At 45.3% G+C, this 18676-nt stretch overlaps 1 protein-coding gene across 1 annotated transcript in view; it reads right to left on the bottom strand.

The window, feature by feature from the left end:
* The window catches only part of BMX (BMX non-receptor tyrosine kinase), an 891026-nt gene that overhangs the window by 786844 nt on the left and 85506 nt on the right, over window positions 1-18676 (bottom strand). Inside the window, exon 3 of the mRNA XM_085620470.1 lies at window positions 9026-9173. Coding sequence (XP_085476596.1) covers window positions 9026-9173 — 148 coding nt within the window. The remainder of the gene's footprint in view (window positions 1-9025; window positions 9174-18676) is intronic.

Here is an 18676-nt window from a genome sequence, read left to right as displayed (position 1 = left end):
TCCTAAAAATACCCCATCACCCCAAAAACTAAACGCACCCTGAACCCGAAATATACCCCAGCACCCCAAAACCTAAACACACCCTGAACCCTAAATATACCCCCTACACCCCAAACCCTATCCCACCCTAACCCCTAAAAATACCCCAGCACCCCTAAGACAAAACGCACCCTGAACTCCAAAGATACCACAGCACCCCAAAGCCTAAACACACCCTGAACCTCAAAAATACCCCAGCACCCCAAAACCTAAATGCACTGGGAACCCCAAAAATACCACAGCGTCCCAAAACCTGAATGTACCCTGAACCCTAAAAATAACCCTGGAACCCCAAAACCCTATCCCACCCTCACCCCTAAATTACCCCAGCGTCCCAAAACATGAACGTACACTGAACCCTAAAAATACCCACTGCACCCCAAAACCCTAACCCACACTCACCCCTAAATTAGCCCAGCACCCCGAAACCTAAACGCACCCTGACCCCCAAAAATACCACAGCGCCCCAAAACCTAAACGCACCCAAACTCTAAAAATACGCCCTATACCCCAAAACCCTATCCCACACTGAACCCTAAAAATACCCCTACACCCCAAAACCTAAAGGCACCATGAACCCCAAAAATACCCCAGCGCCCCAAAACCTAAATGCTCCCTGATCCCTAAAAATACCCCCTACACCCCAAAACCCTGTCTCACCCTGACCCCTACAAATACCCCAGCACCCCAAAACCTAAACATACCCTGCACCCCAAAAATACCCCAGCGCCCCAAAACCTAAAGGCACCCTGAACCCTAAAAATACCCCCTACACCCTATTCCAACCTGACCACTACAAATACCCCAGCACCCCAAAACCTAAACACACCCTGAACCCCAAATATACCTCAGCGCCCAAACACCTAAATGCACCCTGAACCCTAAAAATACCCCCAGCACCCCAAAACCCTATCCCACCCTAACCCCTAAAAATACCCCAGCGCCCCAAAACCTAAATGCACCCTGAAGCCTAAAAATACCCCCTGCACCCAAAACCCTATCCCACCCTGACCCCTCAAATTACCCCAGCACCTCAAAACCTAAACGCACCGTGAACCACAAAAATACCCCAGCGCCCCAAAACCTAAATGCACCCTGAACCCTAAAAATACCCCCTGCACCCCAAAACCCTATCCCACCCTGACTCCTAAAAATACCCCATCACCCCAAAAACTAAACGCACCCTGAACCCCCAAAATACCCCAGCACCACAAAACATAAACGCACCCTGAACCCTAAAAATATCCCCTACACCCCAAAACCCTATCCCACCCTGACCCCTAAAAATACCCCAGCGCCCCAAAACCTAAATGCACCCTGAAGCCTAAAAATACCCCCTGCACCCAAAACCCTATCCCACCCTGATTCCTAAAAATACCCCATCACCCCAAAAACTAAACGCACCCTGAACCCCCAAAATACCCCAGCACCACAAAACATAAACCCACCCTGAACCCTAAAAATACCCCCACACCCCAAAACCCTAACCAACCCTGACCCCTAAAAATACCCCAGCACCCTAAAACCTAAACGCACCCTGAACCCCAAATATACCCCAGCACCCCAAAACCTAAACACACCCTGAACCCTAAATATGCCCCCTACACCCCAAACCCTATCCCACCCTAACCCCTAAAAATACCCCAGCACCCCTAAGACAAAACGCACCCTGAACTCCAGAAATACCACAGCACCCCAGAGCCTAAACACACCCTGAACCTCAAAAATACCCCAGCACCCCAAAACCTAAATGCACTGGGAACCCCAAAAATACCACAGTGTCCCAAAACCTGAATGTACCCTGAACCCTAAAAATACCCCTGGAACCCCAAAACCCTATCCCACCCTCACCCCTAAATTACCCCAGCGTCCCAAAACATGAACGTACACTGAACCCTAAAAATACCCCCTGCACCCCAAAACCCTAACCCACACTCACCCCTAAATTAGCCCAGCACCCTGAAACCTAAACGCACCCTGACCCCCAAAAATACCCCAGCGCCCCAAAACCTAAACGCACCCAAACTCTAAAAATACCCCCTATACCCCAAAACCCTATCCCACACTGAACCCTAAAAATACCCCTACACCCCAAAACCTAAAGGCACCATGAACCCCAAAAATACCCCAGCGCCCCAAAACCTAAACGCATCCTGATCCCTAAAAATACCCCCTACACCCCAAAACCCTGTCTCACCCTGACCCCTACAAATACCCCAGCACCCCAAAACCTAAACATACCCTGCACCCCAAAAATACCCCAGTGCCCCAAAACCTAAAGGCACCCTGAACCCTAAAAATACCCCCTACACCCCAAAACCCTATCCCACCCTGACCCCTAAAAATACCCCAGCACCCTAAAACCTAAACACACAGTGAACCCTAAAAATACCCCCTACACCCCGAAACCCGATCGCACTCTGAAACCCAAAAATACCCCAGCACCCCAAACCTAAACCCTAAAAATACCCCCTGCACCCCAAAACCCTAACCCACCCTGACCCCTAAAAATACCCCAGCACTGCTAAACCGAAACACACCCTAAACCCCAAAAATACCCCAGCACCCCAAACCTAAACCCACCCTGAACCCTAAAAATACCCCCTGCACCCCTAAAAATACCCCAGCACCCTAAACCTAAATGCACCCGGAAACCCAAAAATACCCCAGCACCCCAAAACCTAAACCCACCCTGAACCCAAAAAATACCCCAGCACCCCATAAGCTAAATGCACCGCGAACCATATAAATACCCCTACATCCCAAAACCCTATCATACCCTGACCCCTACAAATATCCCAGCCCCCCAATACCTAAACGCACCCTGAACCCCAAAAATATCCCAGCACTCCAAAACCTAAATGCACCCTGAACCCTAAAAATATCCCCTACACCCCAAAACCCTATCCCACCCTGAACCCTAAAAATACCCCAGCACCCCTAAACCTATATGCACCCTGAACCTCAAAAATACCCCAGCACCCTAACACCCAAACATACACTTAACCCTAAAATTACCCCTGAACCTCTAAAACATATACCTCTACACCCCAAACCCAAAACACTGTACTCACCTTATACTTACATATAAAAAGCATATGCTTTTGCCATTCATGCATTTACAACAAATTTAATTGTAAAAGCATGCGTCGTAAAAGCATATAAAATGTAATGCCATGCGTTGTAATGGCAATGTGGAGTAATGGTATTTGCGTTGTCATGGTATGCGGGGTATTGATATGAGCGGTAAAAGATTCATTGTAATGGTTGTTTACCATGGAAAGGCATACTGAGTACTGCTATAGGGCCCGTTGCGGGCCCCCAGGGGATGGGGGGCTGCACTTGGGGGGTACTTATGGTACCCCCCCTTCATTGCCATGCTCAAGGTGGCAGGCACTGAACGTTGCCTGCCACGTTGTGCATTGCAATGCAAAACATGGTTGTTTAACATTGCGTACGGTGCTGCAGCCAGCAGCACCATCCGCAATGTTGAACTACCAGCATGCACCCGCCAGTGTGGCGGGCGCATCCTAATTCGGCAGGTGGGACCGCCGCACCTATGGTGGACCGTCCCAGCTCCGCAGGGAAGTCCGCCCTCCATCCTAATAGGCCCCTTAGTGTTCAGAAAAACAGTGTCGACTGGAAATAGGGCTCCTCCCCTGGGGTGTGGGAGTTTCCAGGAGTTCAAATTAGAATTAGAAAGACTTTGAAGACTAATATCTCACATATCATTCATGCCACGCTACTAAGGACACATTTAATTTGCCTCCTCGTGAACTATCTTGAATCAATATAGTGCTCACCCGCAAAAGTGCCACTACGTTCATACATGTAAAGATGCAGGATATAGGTAAAAAAATGTACTTAATACACATTGTTGAAAAACATGAAGAAATATGGTTCATATTAAAAAGACAATACGTTTATAGCCAAAACTTTGAATAATATCAAATTTGATGAATAATCTAATGGATAACAGGATCAAAAATCAACAAACATTGGCAAAGCCGATAGTACTCACAATGAAACCTACTGGCTGTGTCAATGCTTTTTTCCCTAAATGGTCACCACTTGGGCATCTTTCTGAAAGTGAAAGAAAAACAATTTAAAGATTCCCACAGCATACTTGTGTGCAAGCACAGTTATTATCTTTGAATGATTTTTCCTTTACAATTAGGCGTTTATCTGGAAATTCTAAAATAAAAAAAAGTATATAAAGTATTCACACAGTGCTGTGCAATGGTAGGTAAGCTTTTGAGGCAGTAGCTGCCAGGTCCCAGCAAAAACAATATGAACATTTTTAACAAACAAAGCAGGGGCTGGAGGCGTTGGGCTGGAAGCAGAGGGAGTGGGGCAGAAAGTACAGGCCTCAATTTGGGTTGTCGGATAGAAGTGTGCAGATGCCACCACCAAAATATTTCTAAAAACTAACAAAAAGAAGAAGGGACATGAAGTGGGAGATTTAAAGGCACTGGGAGCAGGAGGTTGGAAGGAAATGCCCAAAATTGAGAGGAGCAAATCCCTTTATACTGAGGGTAAACCAACCTACTCCCTGCGGGACTCGCCCACCCAAGAGGCCTTTCCTAAAGATCAACCAAACACGGGCCGAGATCCATCCGGGGCCTGGCTAGGACTCGCAAACAAAACTATAGTATTCACATTGAGAGAGATGCAACAGGCCATCCATGAATTAAAAGCTGGTAAGGCTCCTGGGCCAGTTGGAATTCCCGGGAACTTGTTTAAATCTCTACCTGAAATCTGGGCACCACACTTAAACAAGATCTGTAATTCCATTGCAGCAGGTGCACCCATCCCTGACTCCGGGAAGGGAGCAATATTAGTCCCTATATATTAGAAAGGTGCGAGAGCGGACCGGCTAAATACCGGCCAATAAGCCTGCTATATATAGCCAGAAGATCTTTTGCAAACAAGTCCTGAAGCACCTCAACATGTGGCTGGAGGACAATAATATTGTGTCCCCATTCAAGGCTGGGTTCCGCACTAAAATAAGTACCATAGATCAGGTCTTTAGGATCTTGATGCTTAGGTGGAAAATGGTAGACCTTAACAGAGGTAGCCTTTACGTAGCATTTGTGGACCTCAAGGCTGCCTTCGATATGGTTCCCAGAGACAAACGTTGGGCCGCCCTGAGGTACATGGAAATCCCTCTCCCACTTATGAAAGTAATCTTGAGAATGCACTCTGGAAACTATGCCCAAGTGAGATGGGGCCAAGAGGGTGAATTAACTGATCGTATTTCTGTAGATAGGGGTGTAAGGCAAGGATGCGTCATTGCTCCAACACCTTTTCTTCTTTTTATTAACAGATGTGTCGAATTCGTAGCGGGTGCATAGATGACTGCGGTGTCTTGGGTGGTGTTAACATCCCGGCGTTACTATTCGATGATTACACCCTTCTGGTGTCAAAAAACCCAAATGCCTGGAATCGTTGCTAGAAACATTTAATTTATTTTGTACTACCAAAGGGTTAACAATGAATGCTGATAAAAGCAAATTTATGGCTATCCACCCACACAGGCAATTTTGAGGAACAGTCAGACTAGCAGGTGTCAATTTAGAGAGAGTGTCAGACTTTGAATATTTGGATATACAACTCTCCAACACCACCTCTTGGAAGAGAAAGGTCACCAAGAGTAGATTACCACTCTGAAAACAAGTTTCTGAGAACAGCACTTATACACCCATAAGACACACCCTGGGTTTTTTACAGAGTGGATTTACACGTAAGCCCTATTGATGCTATAGTGAGACTGAAACCAATTTTATAATGGCTGAGATTATGACTGGTCCCAGAGCTGGAATGTTTTAGAAATGGATTGAAGGATATTCTTTTGACCCCAAGGTTTGTGAATACTTTGCCGTGGCTCAGGTACATCAGGGAATCGCTCACTGCAATGGGGGCCCCAGACCTTTGGCAAAGCCCAGAGGGCATCTCTGTCTCCTCTGCAAAGGGGATCAGAGAGGCCTTCTGGACAAATGAATGGAGGAAGGTACTGGAAACCACCATCAGTGGCAGTCGTGCAGATTCGTTGCTGTACCAAAAAACTGAGCCAAGATTTGAAAGCTTCCTGGATGAAATTGACCTGCCACTTACTAGGTCTTTATACATCAAAATTCGGCTGGGGACTCTGCCACTCACGGCTTTTACCAGCAAATGTAGATCCCACACAAGGGGCTGTGCTGTTTGCTCGGTATGTGGCACAGCACAGGAGACAGATGTCCACTTACTCTTATACCAAACAGCTAAGACGCTGGACTGTCCCCTTGTGCAGACGCCTTGGAACAAGACAATATAAACAAACATTGCGCATCTGTAAGTCAGATACGGGGTCTGTGTGGTATTCTCAGTCTGGCCCGTTCGCACTAGGATACTTACGCAAACGCCAGAACTCAACCGCTGAGCAAAACAGTTGACTGTAACAATGATGTTTTAGCTACAGTTGCACACCATCACCCGATGAACCACTAAACATAACCCAAGAATAGATTTATCTTTAACAAAATGTGATTTCTATACAGCATCACCCTCAAACTTATGTTTTAAAGTGCAAAGTTTTTATTCAGATTTTATTTACGCCTAAACAAGAAATATCTTTAATTATGGCTTTGTCCCTTTGAAAAATCTTAGCTTTGAATCTATTTACTGAATTGTTTGTTTACTAATCCAAAGTCACTTTTATCTTATGCTGCCTTAATGGTCGTCACCGAAATAAAGTTTTTACTGAAGTGTGATCCAGTGAGAGGAGCGGTAGCAGTGTGCAACAATCAGATCCTCCCCCAATTTTTTTTATAAGAAATAAATAGAACAGGCAGCTGTGGGGAACTTGAATAAAGTGAGGACAGGTAATAAATAAATCCCTTCATGTCAGCAATGGAAAGTAATAGGTCAATCAAACAGATACATGGGCCAGAAGAAATGCTGTAGATTCGGGACAGACAAGCATAAGGGGGAAATTCATCAAATAAGGAGCTGGGAAATGAGACATACAAGAAATGTTGAGCAAGAGGCTGACCCAAAACCTATTCTATGAATATTTTAGAGAAAGGGTCTTCCACAACAGACAACAGACAACAGCTGCATGTAGGTTGAGCTGTAAAAAGGTTTGCAAGTGGAAATCAGTTTTAAATAAAAATCTTTCAATGTTAATTCCATATAAAGACCACCTAACCTTTGACTCACCAAACATCCAACCTCCAAGTCAGAAGCTTACTGCCATTTCCACTCATATTTTAGCACCTCTACCCAACCTAAACCCGATTGTACTACCGAATATCAACACCAACAATATTGTGGCATACTAATATTGAGGATAGAACATCAAGGGACAAAATATCGAAAGGGAAGTGCATACTGGGAAGTGTAGATAGATTTACTATTCCTAATTCCACATCTACATATATTGAAGGTATATGTACCACTTAGGTTTGTGTACCTGGAGCTAGGTACAGACAATCTAGACTACTTAGCTGTCAATATTTTATTCTGTCATAGATATTCTGTTCCATCAATATAATTGATTCCATATTCAGGGGGCACATCTCTATACCCTAATATACCAGTTGGTACCTATACCCTAATAAGACCTACCACAGAACATATACAAATACAGCTGCTCTTGACCATACTCTAGTACCTCTCCCCTACTTATGCCTTAATGCCTCCATCCCTGCCTATTTTTCTTCCAAATGTTTTATACCATTTTCTCACAAATGAGTTCAAATGTGTTGATGTTTTAACTCAGTTGCTCAAGTTTTTAACTAATTCGTACCTTGAGGTTTCTAAGGGCTACCCACTTCTGTTTTATTGATGGTATGAGGGAGACCAACAATGTCTTCTATTTCCAATGGACTTTATAACCTAATTTCTTCAATAGTTGGTTGTTCCTTTCATTTTTGATCCTGAGTTTGATCTTTATTTTAAGGCAAAATCTCTAATTGCTCCATTGTTTAAATAGGGTGAAGTAGAACTTCGATCCATATAGTTGTTGCATTTAAGTCACAATAAATTCACCTGGAGTATTTTGCACACTGTTGTCTGCAGGTTTCCAGTGAAGATGTTTACCACGTATTGATGACATATTTAAGCAACAATCATTGGATGTGTAGCCCATATATGAGCTTACATTTCTGTATAACAAACCTTTCAGTATAGTATTGGGAAACTAAAACAAATATGGGCCCAATTATGATGTTGGGCGGTCCATCCGACATCGAAGGCTGTGGTTCGATCACAGCACAATGGTGCGGTCAGTCAGTGCGCAAGGGCGGAGAGACCGACCGACACCGCCGACAGGTTCAAGGAGCCTGTAGGAGCATCTATCGGAGCGTAATCGCTATAATGGGGGCAGTGCGTGCAGAGGCGCCAACGTAGGGGTTACGAAGTCCCTTTTCCCTCAGCCTTTACATGGCGGTCCAACCGCCATTTAAAGGCAGGCGGAATGGGACTTTGGAAGCCTGTAACAGGGCCCCCATAGCCCATGGGCCTCCGCTATGGGATACATTACACATGCAGCCTTGCACTACATTACAAGATTATGATTTTTTTAATTTAGCAAAAGGCATAAAAAAGTGCCAGCCTAGCAAGCAAGAGAAATAGTGCCATATCTTATGGCACTGTTCTGCTCTCGCTCTTTTGATATAACACAGTGTACCAAATGTTGTTGTTACACTGTATTGTGTCACTTCTTCTTACATTTCCGCCGGTTTCTTTAATGTGATAATTGGCCTTCTCCATTAATTATTTCTCTTAAGTTCGGCTTTGGATCCATAGTGGAGTGGAGGTGGCAAATAGAATGTATAATACCTTTAAAAAAACGACATTGTGTCTTATTGGTTTTCTACTACACTAACAAATGCAACAAACACTATTTACTCTACATCATAGACTTCCGTACAGGCTAGCATAACGTCAGCATGGAGAAATGGTACAGGCATCGTCAATAAATACAGTCAAATTGTCTTCTCACCTGCTTCGCAAAGTCATAATAGGTGAGTTTTTCTTTCGTCAGTACAAATAGACGTTTTTTGTAATTATTTGGAGATGTTTTCTTTTTCTGCTGTGATCTTTTTAAAAACACTTCTTCTAAAATCGTTTCTTCTGGCATCTTGTTGGGTCTAGGAAAATAAAAAAATTACTTAATGTAATTAATCATAGAAAACACTAAAATCAGATGTGGCAGTGTCTGTTCTAATCATTGGGTCCAATGAGATATTTTATCTTTTTAAATACTAGTCTAATTTCTGAAACTTTCCTCACTGAATATTCAGCATTTCATTCACGCGATTACCAGGCAGACACATCAGCATATTTAACAAAAGGTTGCCTTATTACAGAGGTATGATAAAGGTTGCTGTTTTGCATTGTAAGCAAATTTAGCAACCCGGCTCTCATGTCCAAAATGACAAAAGAAATGCAAAGCAAATACACAGTCTGACAGTCTCATTTCTAACTCCCCTGATCCATAAGCAAATCAACTAATGCACTTTCTGGCTCTAGGTCATTCTTCCCTTCTTACAGGTTTTATTTTATTATATGCATGTCTCCATTCTGGTCCTACCAGTTTTATACATGGCCTACTTGACTACCTGTGCTCCTACGGACACACCCGTCCTTCCTCAACCCAGACCTCCCAGGCTCCTGAATCTCGACACATGGACCAGAGATCCCAATCTGCAATATATGTTTTACTCAACTTAATTGACTGTATTATTTGTGAGGAAATTGGAATAATGCCTGGTGATGTTTAGCTTTATCTTTTTGTTTTTCAAGTGGAGGACCTTTAACAACTGGCAGGGATATAATATTATATTATCACACTCTCTTCTTCTGGCCATTTAACCATCCATGAACACTTCTAGCAACTTGTAGATACATTAACGTACCACCATACATCGTCCATAAGGTGCCCCTTCATTTTATGCTAGATGGGCATCATCAATGTTGCAGAACTGAATTTCTTTCTGTATTGTGTGCCAACTGCTCATCGTTCACTGAGATACATGGTCATGCAGCGCGCATGCAAATTACATCCTATCTTCTCCGTGCCTCCTCTAACCCTGGGCGTAGTGGGGCTACGTGGAGCATCGCGTAGTGTGGCCAACTCTATGCACACTCGCGCGCTCCGCGTAGCCCCAATACGCACCGCCCGCCTCCCACCCGCCCTCATTTTAAAATAATTTAAACTATTTTAAAAATAAGAGAAAATGCCTTACCTGCGGTGCGGCGTCCCGGGGCTCCCTCTTCCTCGTTGACTGCAACTTCTTCTCACAAATGCGCATGCGCGGACGCCCGCGCATGCGCATTTGTGAGAAGAAGTTGCCGTCAATGAGGAAGAGGGAGCCCCGGGACGCCGCACCGCAGGTAAGGCATTTTACTTAGTTTAATATTCTTTAAATTATTTTAAAATGAGGGCGGGCGGGCGGCGGGCGGCGGGCAGCTCTGCTTCGCACTGGCGTGTACGTAGCGCTGCCTGCTACGCCTACTTCGTAAACCGCGAAGCAGGCAGTGCTACGTACACTCCGTGGGCGGAGCGGAGCACTACGCCCGGGTTTAGCCTCCTCTACAATATTAAAGCCCACCTCAATAGTCACAAGAGGAGAAGAATGTTCCTTCTATTCTAGTCAGGCCCACATGGGAAAGGGGCAATGAGGCAAATACAACTTTTCTGCATTGTCTACTTTTTCTGGACCCTATTTTTGCTGGACATAGAACTCCTGGCACTTTACCACTGCCAAGCAGGAGTTAAGTGCCTGTACTCCACCTGGAAGCATAGTTAAACGGAGGCTTACAGCAGTTGACTTATTTAATTTGCCTACAAGTCCCTAGTATGTGTTGTACCAAATGCACCCAGATCCTTGCCATTTAATTTCACCTGCGAACAGCAGCATCTATTGTACAATCTACAGAGTCACATTTAATAGTATCGCCAGATTGTTCATGAACATTTAGGAAAATTAAATTTTACAAAGTTATCTTATATCTGCCTGAAACTCCAGTATGCTAATTAGTAATAGCTTGCTGCCAGCTGGTCTGCCAGTTCTTGACTCCAATGAGAGGAAAAAACTGCTCTTAGAGTAGCGTCAATAGCCTGGGCATGGGGAGGCGTTTTACTTGCCGTTGCAGGGAGACAAGTTAGGGTGGTCCCAAGAACTTCATTAACTTGTAATGGGCCTGTCCTTTCACAAGTAATTATTAGACCTGGATAGAATTTTTAATTCCACTGACGGAATCAGAGGAATTTTGGTAATTATGCATTACTCATGTACCGCTGAATTATTGAAAAAATTAAGATTTTGCCGCTCCACCATCGGAATAAAAAATTATGCATTGGTTTCTCAACTTTAGAAACCACTACCTATACCACGCAGTGCCCTTGCATACTCTGCAGTGATTAAAAGTTGTAATCACTGCAGAGTATGTAAGGGGCGATTATTGAGTGATATGCAGTGGTTACTAAAGTTTAAAATCCACAGTATACCACTTGGTGTTTTTACATACTCTGCCGTGATTAAAAGTTTTCATCACTGCAGAGTATGTATTGATACCAAGTGATATGCAGTGGTGTCTGTAAATTAAATGCTACTGGTGAGCCTACAGCACTTATTTTTCCACCCACTTAAGTGGCACCTTAAAACATGTCCCAGGCCTGCCATTGTAGCCCGAATGCAGTTTCTAACTGCCAATATTTACTTGGTAATAAAACCCATTTGCCAAGCCTTTTTATTACATATTTCCCCCTAGAGTAGGCCCTTGGTAGCCCATTAGGCAGAGGTCCTTGTAATTGAAAGGTTTGACATGCACTTTTTAGTTGTGCATGTCCTGAACATGGAACTTCTTAAATTTGTTTATCACTACTGTGAAGCCTACCCCTCCCATAGGATATAATTGGAGATTCATTATTACCTTTAACAAGCTGTAATTTCCAATTGGGAGCAGGGAGCCATATTAAGTTTGGTGTCTTTGGAATTGTAATAAAATACCATGTTTAATGGTCAAAATACTATTTTGAAAATGCCACTTTTAGAACATTGGAATTTCCTGCCCTTATCTATTTGTGTCTGCAGCCTATTTTGGGTCACATGACTGGCTGTAACTGGCAGATAGACTTTGTGAATTCCTCCTAAACAGTAAAGCAATAGAGGGATTAGATTTGCCTGAATGGGTCATCTGCTAGCAAGATCGGGGAGGAGCTGAGCACAGCCCTACTTGCAATGGAATAGGAAGTGCTCTGCCTTCACACAAAGAACCTATTACCTCCACTTTGACCCTGTATCCAACTTGAAGCCAGGACAGGTGATTCAGGAAATTCCATGCACTTCAAAGATCCTATCTAAAGGTTCCTCTCACCATCCAGAAGTAGTGCACCAGAGTGTACAAATAGGACCTTGGACACCAACTTTTCAGTACACTTCTGAACATGTGGAAACTCTGCCAGGAAGAAGTACTGCTCTTCTGCTGAAAGGTCTGCCACTCTGCTGGACTGCTGACCTACTGGACTGCTGCTTTACTAAACTGCTGCCTTTCTCCCCTTCTGCCCTCTTTCCTGGGGAAGCACGACTTGACTTGGAACTTGAACCCAGGATTATCAGTAACTCCTAAGGGCTAGTTTGCTGGCCTCCTGATCTGAACTTCAGGGGCACAAAAGGCTCCCTTCACCTTGGATCCACACCTGAATCCATCCACAGTGAGTCCTAACCCTCCGAGTGTTGCCCCTTCAGTCCTTGCACCTTGGAAGTCATGCTGAAGATGCCCAGATAGCCAAAATCCAAAACGGGTGACTTGGAACATTTTGGCCAAAAACTACTCTGAGAACCAGGAGGAAACTGGGACAACCTGCTTGCCTATGCACCCGAGGTGCATCGCAGGTCATATTGACTTTGTAACTTCTCCTACTACATTCTTCTCCACAGCTGCAAATCCTGTTCAGCAGTCCTTTGCCAAAGAGATATATGGCCTCATTGTAATGTCTTCGGCTACAGCCCTCTGCCTCGTCCCACTGGAAAATGTTGACTCCTAAAAAAAGAGACTAAGTCCGAATGTAGAAACCTGCACCATGGCTTTGAGCCAAGGCTCCTTAATGACAATGCTCCCTCCTCAAACTCTGCGTGCACCCTTGCTCGAGTGAACTTTCCCATTTGAGATTATTATTCTCAAAAAGTCTTTTTAAGTCTAAAGGTAAGCGCTGTCTGAGCCCAATCCACCTCTTGTATCTGAACTTCGCTCTGTCACAGTGAGCCATATTTTTCGCTTTTGACCCAGTTTCGTGGGACTACATGTCTGCAGTTGGCGCTTTGAAATTTTAGGTGCTAGTTTGTGCTAAAACGTGTTTTAAATTTGTAATTACGGTTTTACTGTTTTTTTTGTCAAATAATTTAATACAATTTACTCTGTTATTTTAAATTGGTGTGGGATTTTTCTTATGTTTTGTTTTTTCTTTATTACTGTTTGTGTGCTGCATAAATACTTTACACATTGCCTCTAAGTTAAGCCTGGCTGCTTTTTGCAGTAAGCTACCCAGAGTTAAGCACAGGTTAAATTAGTGACTTTTTGTGGTTCATGCTGCAAATGATTGTGGCTGTTGCTTGACAGGGCTTACATTCCAGTCACCAACAACCCAATTTCTCACAAGGCCTCACTAGCCTCTTATCCATTTTTGGACGCAAGTGTGCATTTTGCGCAAAGAAAATAGAGCCAAATGCCCACTACTCCCTGTCACGGACTTCTACGGAATCTGACAGCATCTTAATGTAATTTTTGGTGATTGCATGGAATCAAACTCCACTAATTCTGCCCACCCATAGTACATATAAGGTGAAACTTGGGGAAGGCAAACCTTTTTTTTCCGATGCAGGCTGTTTCCAAAACCATTTTGAAAGCTATCCCTCAGCCAGTTGTAGGTAGCCACTTGTTTCCCTGGGATCACCTTTGAGGGTGAAAACAGACTGTACACAGGGGGAGAAATGTTTCCCCATCTTGGATTTTGAGAGTGAGGGGCACTGTGGGATTGTGTTCTGCAGGGCAAAGCAAAACTGCTGAAAAGTGGGTAGAGTTGGCCCTGAGAACTTTACCCCATTGGTTAGGGAGTGTCCAGGAATCAACCCACCCACTAGCTGGTGCCAGGCATAATTGGGGCATTCCCAGGCTTCATCCTCAAAATACTTTCTGAACCTGCAGAAGATCAGAAGAGGATTAAACCCTGCTTGCTGTAACCCGAAAAGAGCTCTGGAGGACTGGAACTGCTCCCTCCTGTACCCAAGACAAAGAAGTGCATTGACTTCTTGTCTGGCTACAGGGACACACCAAACAGAAGATGCACTTTTTCCTGGATGATCAGTTGCCCAGTCACTACTGAACCTTGCATAAAGCCTTTTCTGGGGTAAGCCCTGAAGGCCCCAGTGAAGCCAGGGAGCCTCAGGTGAAGAAGGGCTGAGGAAAAAGTAACTTACCACTTTAAAGTTTTGCTACTTAAAATTCTGACTCCCAGCCAACAGAGTACAGAGACCAATGACCACAGCTGATCCGATGAAGGTGCAACTTTACTGGGCTAAAGAAACAGGTTTTTTCTACTTGGAGATCACTCCAAAAGACTCATCTCAGGACCTCTCCAATGATCCATCTGACTGGTTTATCTCTCAACACAGTAGGCCATTAGTGCACTTCAAATGTTTAGTGAGCTTCTATTCCAATGTCTTCAGTGTGTCTCTTTCCTCTTATGCTTTGAACATGCTGTGGTAATTCCACTGCCCAAGACATGGATGGCTGCTTTTTTTTGTCCTCTAAACTATTCTCACTCCATATCTTCACTAAATCTATTGAATTTGTGTGGTTGCATTACAGACAATACACCTGGGTAAGCTAAGGGTATATGTGCCTCTTTTCTGCACCCCTGAGACACTGTTGTATTACAGAAGTGTGTGGGGATGTTTGTGCAGGCGCTTCTGTACCACTGATAGCACCAGAGCAAATATTGAGTCTGCGCTATTTTAAGACGTCATATCCTTATATCCCCATGCGAATGAGGGAAACATTTTGCCTTTGAACAGGAGAGGGGCACACAGGCAAAAAGAACATCGGGAGAAGTACTGATTGTTCAGCAAAAAAAGGTGGAGCACAATCAGTGCACCCCTTGAGATTACCTTCAGGATGGGGAAAAGCCCCCAGTAGGTGGCTCTAATCACTCACTGCACCCACTTGCAGGGTGATCTCTGCCCCCCTATGAAGTGCAGGTGGTTTATTTTGCACAATGAAAGACAGGCCAGCTATTTTAATGAGTCAGTCTGTCTTTCACTAAAGTGCTGCCCCTGGGCAGAAAATTGTTCACATCTGTCCTGGGGCAGTGTACCGTTTGTAATAGGATGCACTATCCTGTTTGCCTGCTTTGCACCAATTAGAAGGTGCATTGGGCACAAACAAGGACAATATACTCTATTACTAATAATGCACTGCCCAGGGGGCAGCCGTAAACTCATGCTGCCATGGGGGCAAAGCATTATTGGAAGGTGGACCAGCTGATCGAGGCAGTCGGTCCATCTTTCATACCACACACTCTGGTAAGTGGATGTCTGGGGAGGTCCATGGACCCCCTCTTTACCTCCCAAGAGTGGCACCCTTGAGGCATTCTGACTGTGCACCACCTCTTTCAGGCACACAGGTATATGCCTCCTGAAAGCCTTTCTGCCTCTGCACCCCCACCCATAATACAGCACAGACGCAGAGGCAAAGTACTTTCCTCATTTGCATGGGGTCATACCCCCACTGCAAATGGTGGGACACCACTGTAGGATACTGAGGGCTACTACGTGTTCGCCAATGCTATCTGTATTACATAAGGATCCATGCAATCATCTGAAGCCCCTTCTATAATACCAAAGTGACCCGGACACACAGAAAGAGATTCACATGCCCCGCGCACCCCGAGGCACATTGGGTCCGATTCCGATCCGGGTCGGAAGGGCACTGAATGCGATCCGGCTGGAAAAACTACACGCTGTACACGTGTTTTCCGCCCGACTCGTACAGCTGTACGAGCGAGCAAGTACGATGCGAGCTACATGAAATTCACCGACCGACTCGTTTCCGGGTCCGAACCGCTCCGTATGTCTCGGTCGTAAGCTAACCGTGGCGTGCAATGGATGCGATTCACGACCGAGCCAGTATGATGCACGCGTCGGACAGCCTGTGCGAGCCGGAGTGTCCGGCTCGCAAATCGTCCAGGTGGGTGCCTTTGGGGGTCCGTGTCGGACCCCCTGTCACCCGCAGCCCAACGACTCGGACACAGGGGGAGACCCATGGGTCTCCCCAACACAGGCATGTACGGTGCGGATGGCACCGACGCGTACTCACTGTAGGGGGCGCACTTGTCCACGACGTACCCATTCAGTCAATGGGAGCCCATGTACACGTCATACGACCGGCTCCCATTGACTTCTATGGGAGTCCGACCGAACCGAGTCCGACAGCATACGGCTCCATCGTACACGCTCGGTCAGACTGCAGGACTCCGGCTCAGTCGAAAAACACTCCGGATCCTGCTCGGTCGGAATGCTTTCCGACCCACATCGGAATGTTGCCGGCAAGAGCATGGCTTTAGGCTGCACCTGCAACATCCGGTGCCTTTTTTCTGAAGACAGCGAGAGTGAGAGACTGCCAGTGACCGCAGCTGCATCTTCGAGCAGAATTTCTCTTCAAGAAGATGCTCTCACACGATTTTGAGTGTGAGAATTCGCGTCGCGTTGCCAAGCATTAAAAAAGTTGCACAAATGAGAGAGTTGAGCAGCTACGCCCACTTGCAAAATTCAGCGGAGCCTCGCAGAGTTTTTGGCCCGATCTGTGGAATCCCGCATAGCAGAACTCCATGAGCTCCACCCAGGCCTACTTTAGATCACCCTGGCACACATGTAGCACTGGTGCAAGCATTTGAGTCCCCTTCTGTAATACTAAAGTGCACTGGGTGTGCAGACAACGGGTGCACATGCCTATTATCAACCCCCCAGGGGGCACTTAGTGTAAAAGAGCAATGGATGGATTCTCAGGTGTCAGCTGTCTGCTTCTCATAACCTAAATCTGTCTTCTGCCAGCTCAGCCTGACAAGGTTCCTCAACTACATCACTTAGCTTGATTGAAACAAGCCGACAACTGTTCTTGCCTGGCAGCCTAACTCTGATGAAATATGAACCCTGATGGTAACTCATCAATGTATTAAGAGGATGGAAGTGTCTGAAGAAAGTATGGATGAATGAAGAAATAAAAAAAACGCCTTGTCATATTTCACGATGCTCCATCTACTGTTCGAGTTGATATGGGTATTATCTTACAAGGAGCACTTACTTTACTCGGGCCCTAACCTCTGGCCTTTATGAAGTCGCATACATATGAAGGGGTTGCTCAAAGTAAATAAAGGCTGCAAGGACTGCTCACAATACATGGAGTAAAGCTACATCTTCTTTAACCCTTTCGCTGCGGCGGGAATTCCGCCGCAGCGCTGGGGGGTGCGGGGGGGCAGCGCGGTGGCGCTGTGCTCATGACGGAGCCACTCCATCATGAGCCACGGTTGAGCTGTGCTCATGACGGAGCGGTTCCGTCATGACTCCGCCCAGTTGCGTTGTCCCCCCGCACAGGCGGGGAACCGCTCCGTCATGAGCACACGGCAACCGTGGCTCATGACGGAGCGGTTCCGTCATGAGCGGGGAAGGGGTTAAAGAGTGCCATCCTACTTACAGCCCTCGTGCTGTTCACTTCAGTTCACAAAATGAGCGTTCCTCCAGTGAACACATACACATTTGCTCAAAAAGCCCCCACCAGGTGCTGGTGTTCTCATTCTCCCTTCCCCTCCCTCAGTATTCATTCCAGGTACTCATAAGAGTTTTAGCATGAGCGTTGAAGCAGAATAGACACATATGGTATTCAAGATGGTGGTTGCCGGACAGAGAGGTCTTTGCCAAATAGCGCTTTACATTCTTATCATCCGATCATGCTTGGCCATGTTTCTAGAGTGAGCTCAGACCATTCTATCATGGTCTCTGCTCAGCAGTTGCATCTTGAATCATGCATAAACAAGCAGTCTTTGAGCATCACTGCATCTCAGCCTTCTCATCTAAGCCAGGATTATCATCAGACTGTATTTTGTCAGTATGCCTTTTTTGTTCCAACAACTTTATGCTTCAAGACATGTGTTATTAAGTTTCAGTCGTATCAACCACTATTCTGCAAGCTTCAATCATGCACTCTAGGTTTTAGCAGTCAGAAATCTCAGCTTTATGGAATGGTCCTGCTAAGTACTCTTACCGCAGAAGATATTTAATACCTTTGCCATTTTTACTGCCTCATTCTTTGGGCCCCCCACTTTAAACAGTGCTCCTGCACAGTTTTGCGTATTGAACAGGTTAGTCATGTTTATTTAAAAAAGATTGCACCCATATGTTCAGCTATTAAGTTCGTGTTACTGCACAGTTTATAAAGGATTAGCGTAAGCATGTTTGCATCTCAAGGCTAAATAGCATTTTGCCATTGGAACAGCTCCTTGGCAATAATTTAAAAGACCATTTTGAGCCTTTTCTTATACTTTTAAGAAGGAAGCAGTTGGCCAGTGTGACTGCTGCCTTACCTCGCCTTATGAAAG

The sequence above is a fragment of the Triturus cristatus genome, chromosome 8, assembly GCF_964204655.1.
Source record: "Triturus cristatus chromosome 8, aTriCri1.1, whole genome shotgun sequence".
Lineage (NCBI taxonomy): Eukaryota > Metazoa > Chordata > Amphibia > Caudata > Salamandridae > Triturus > Triturus cristatus.
This window is presented reverse-complemented; position numbering and strand designations above follow the sequence as displayed.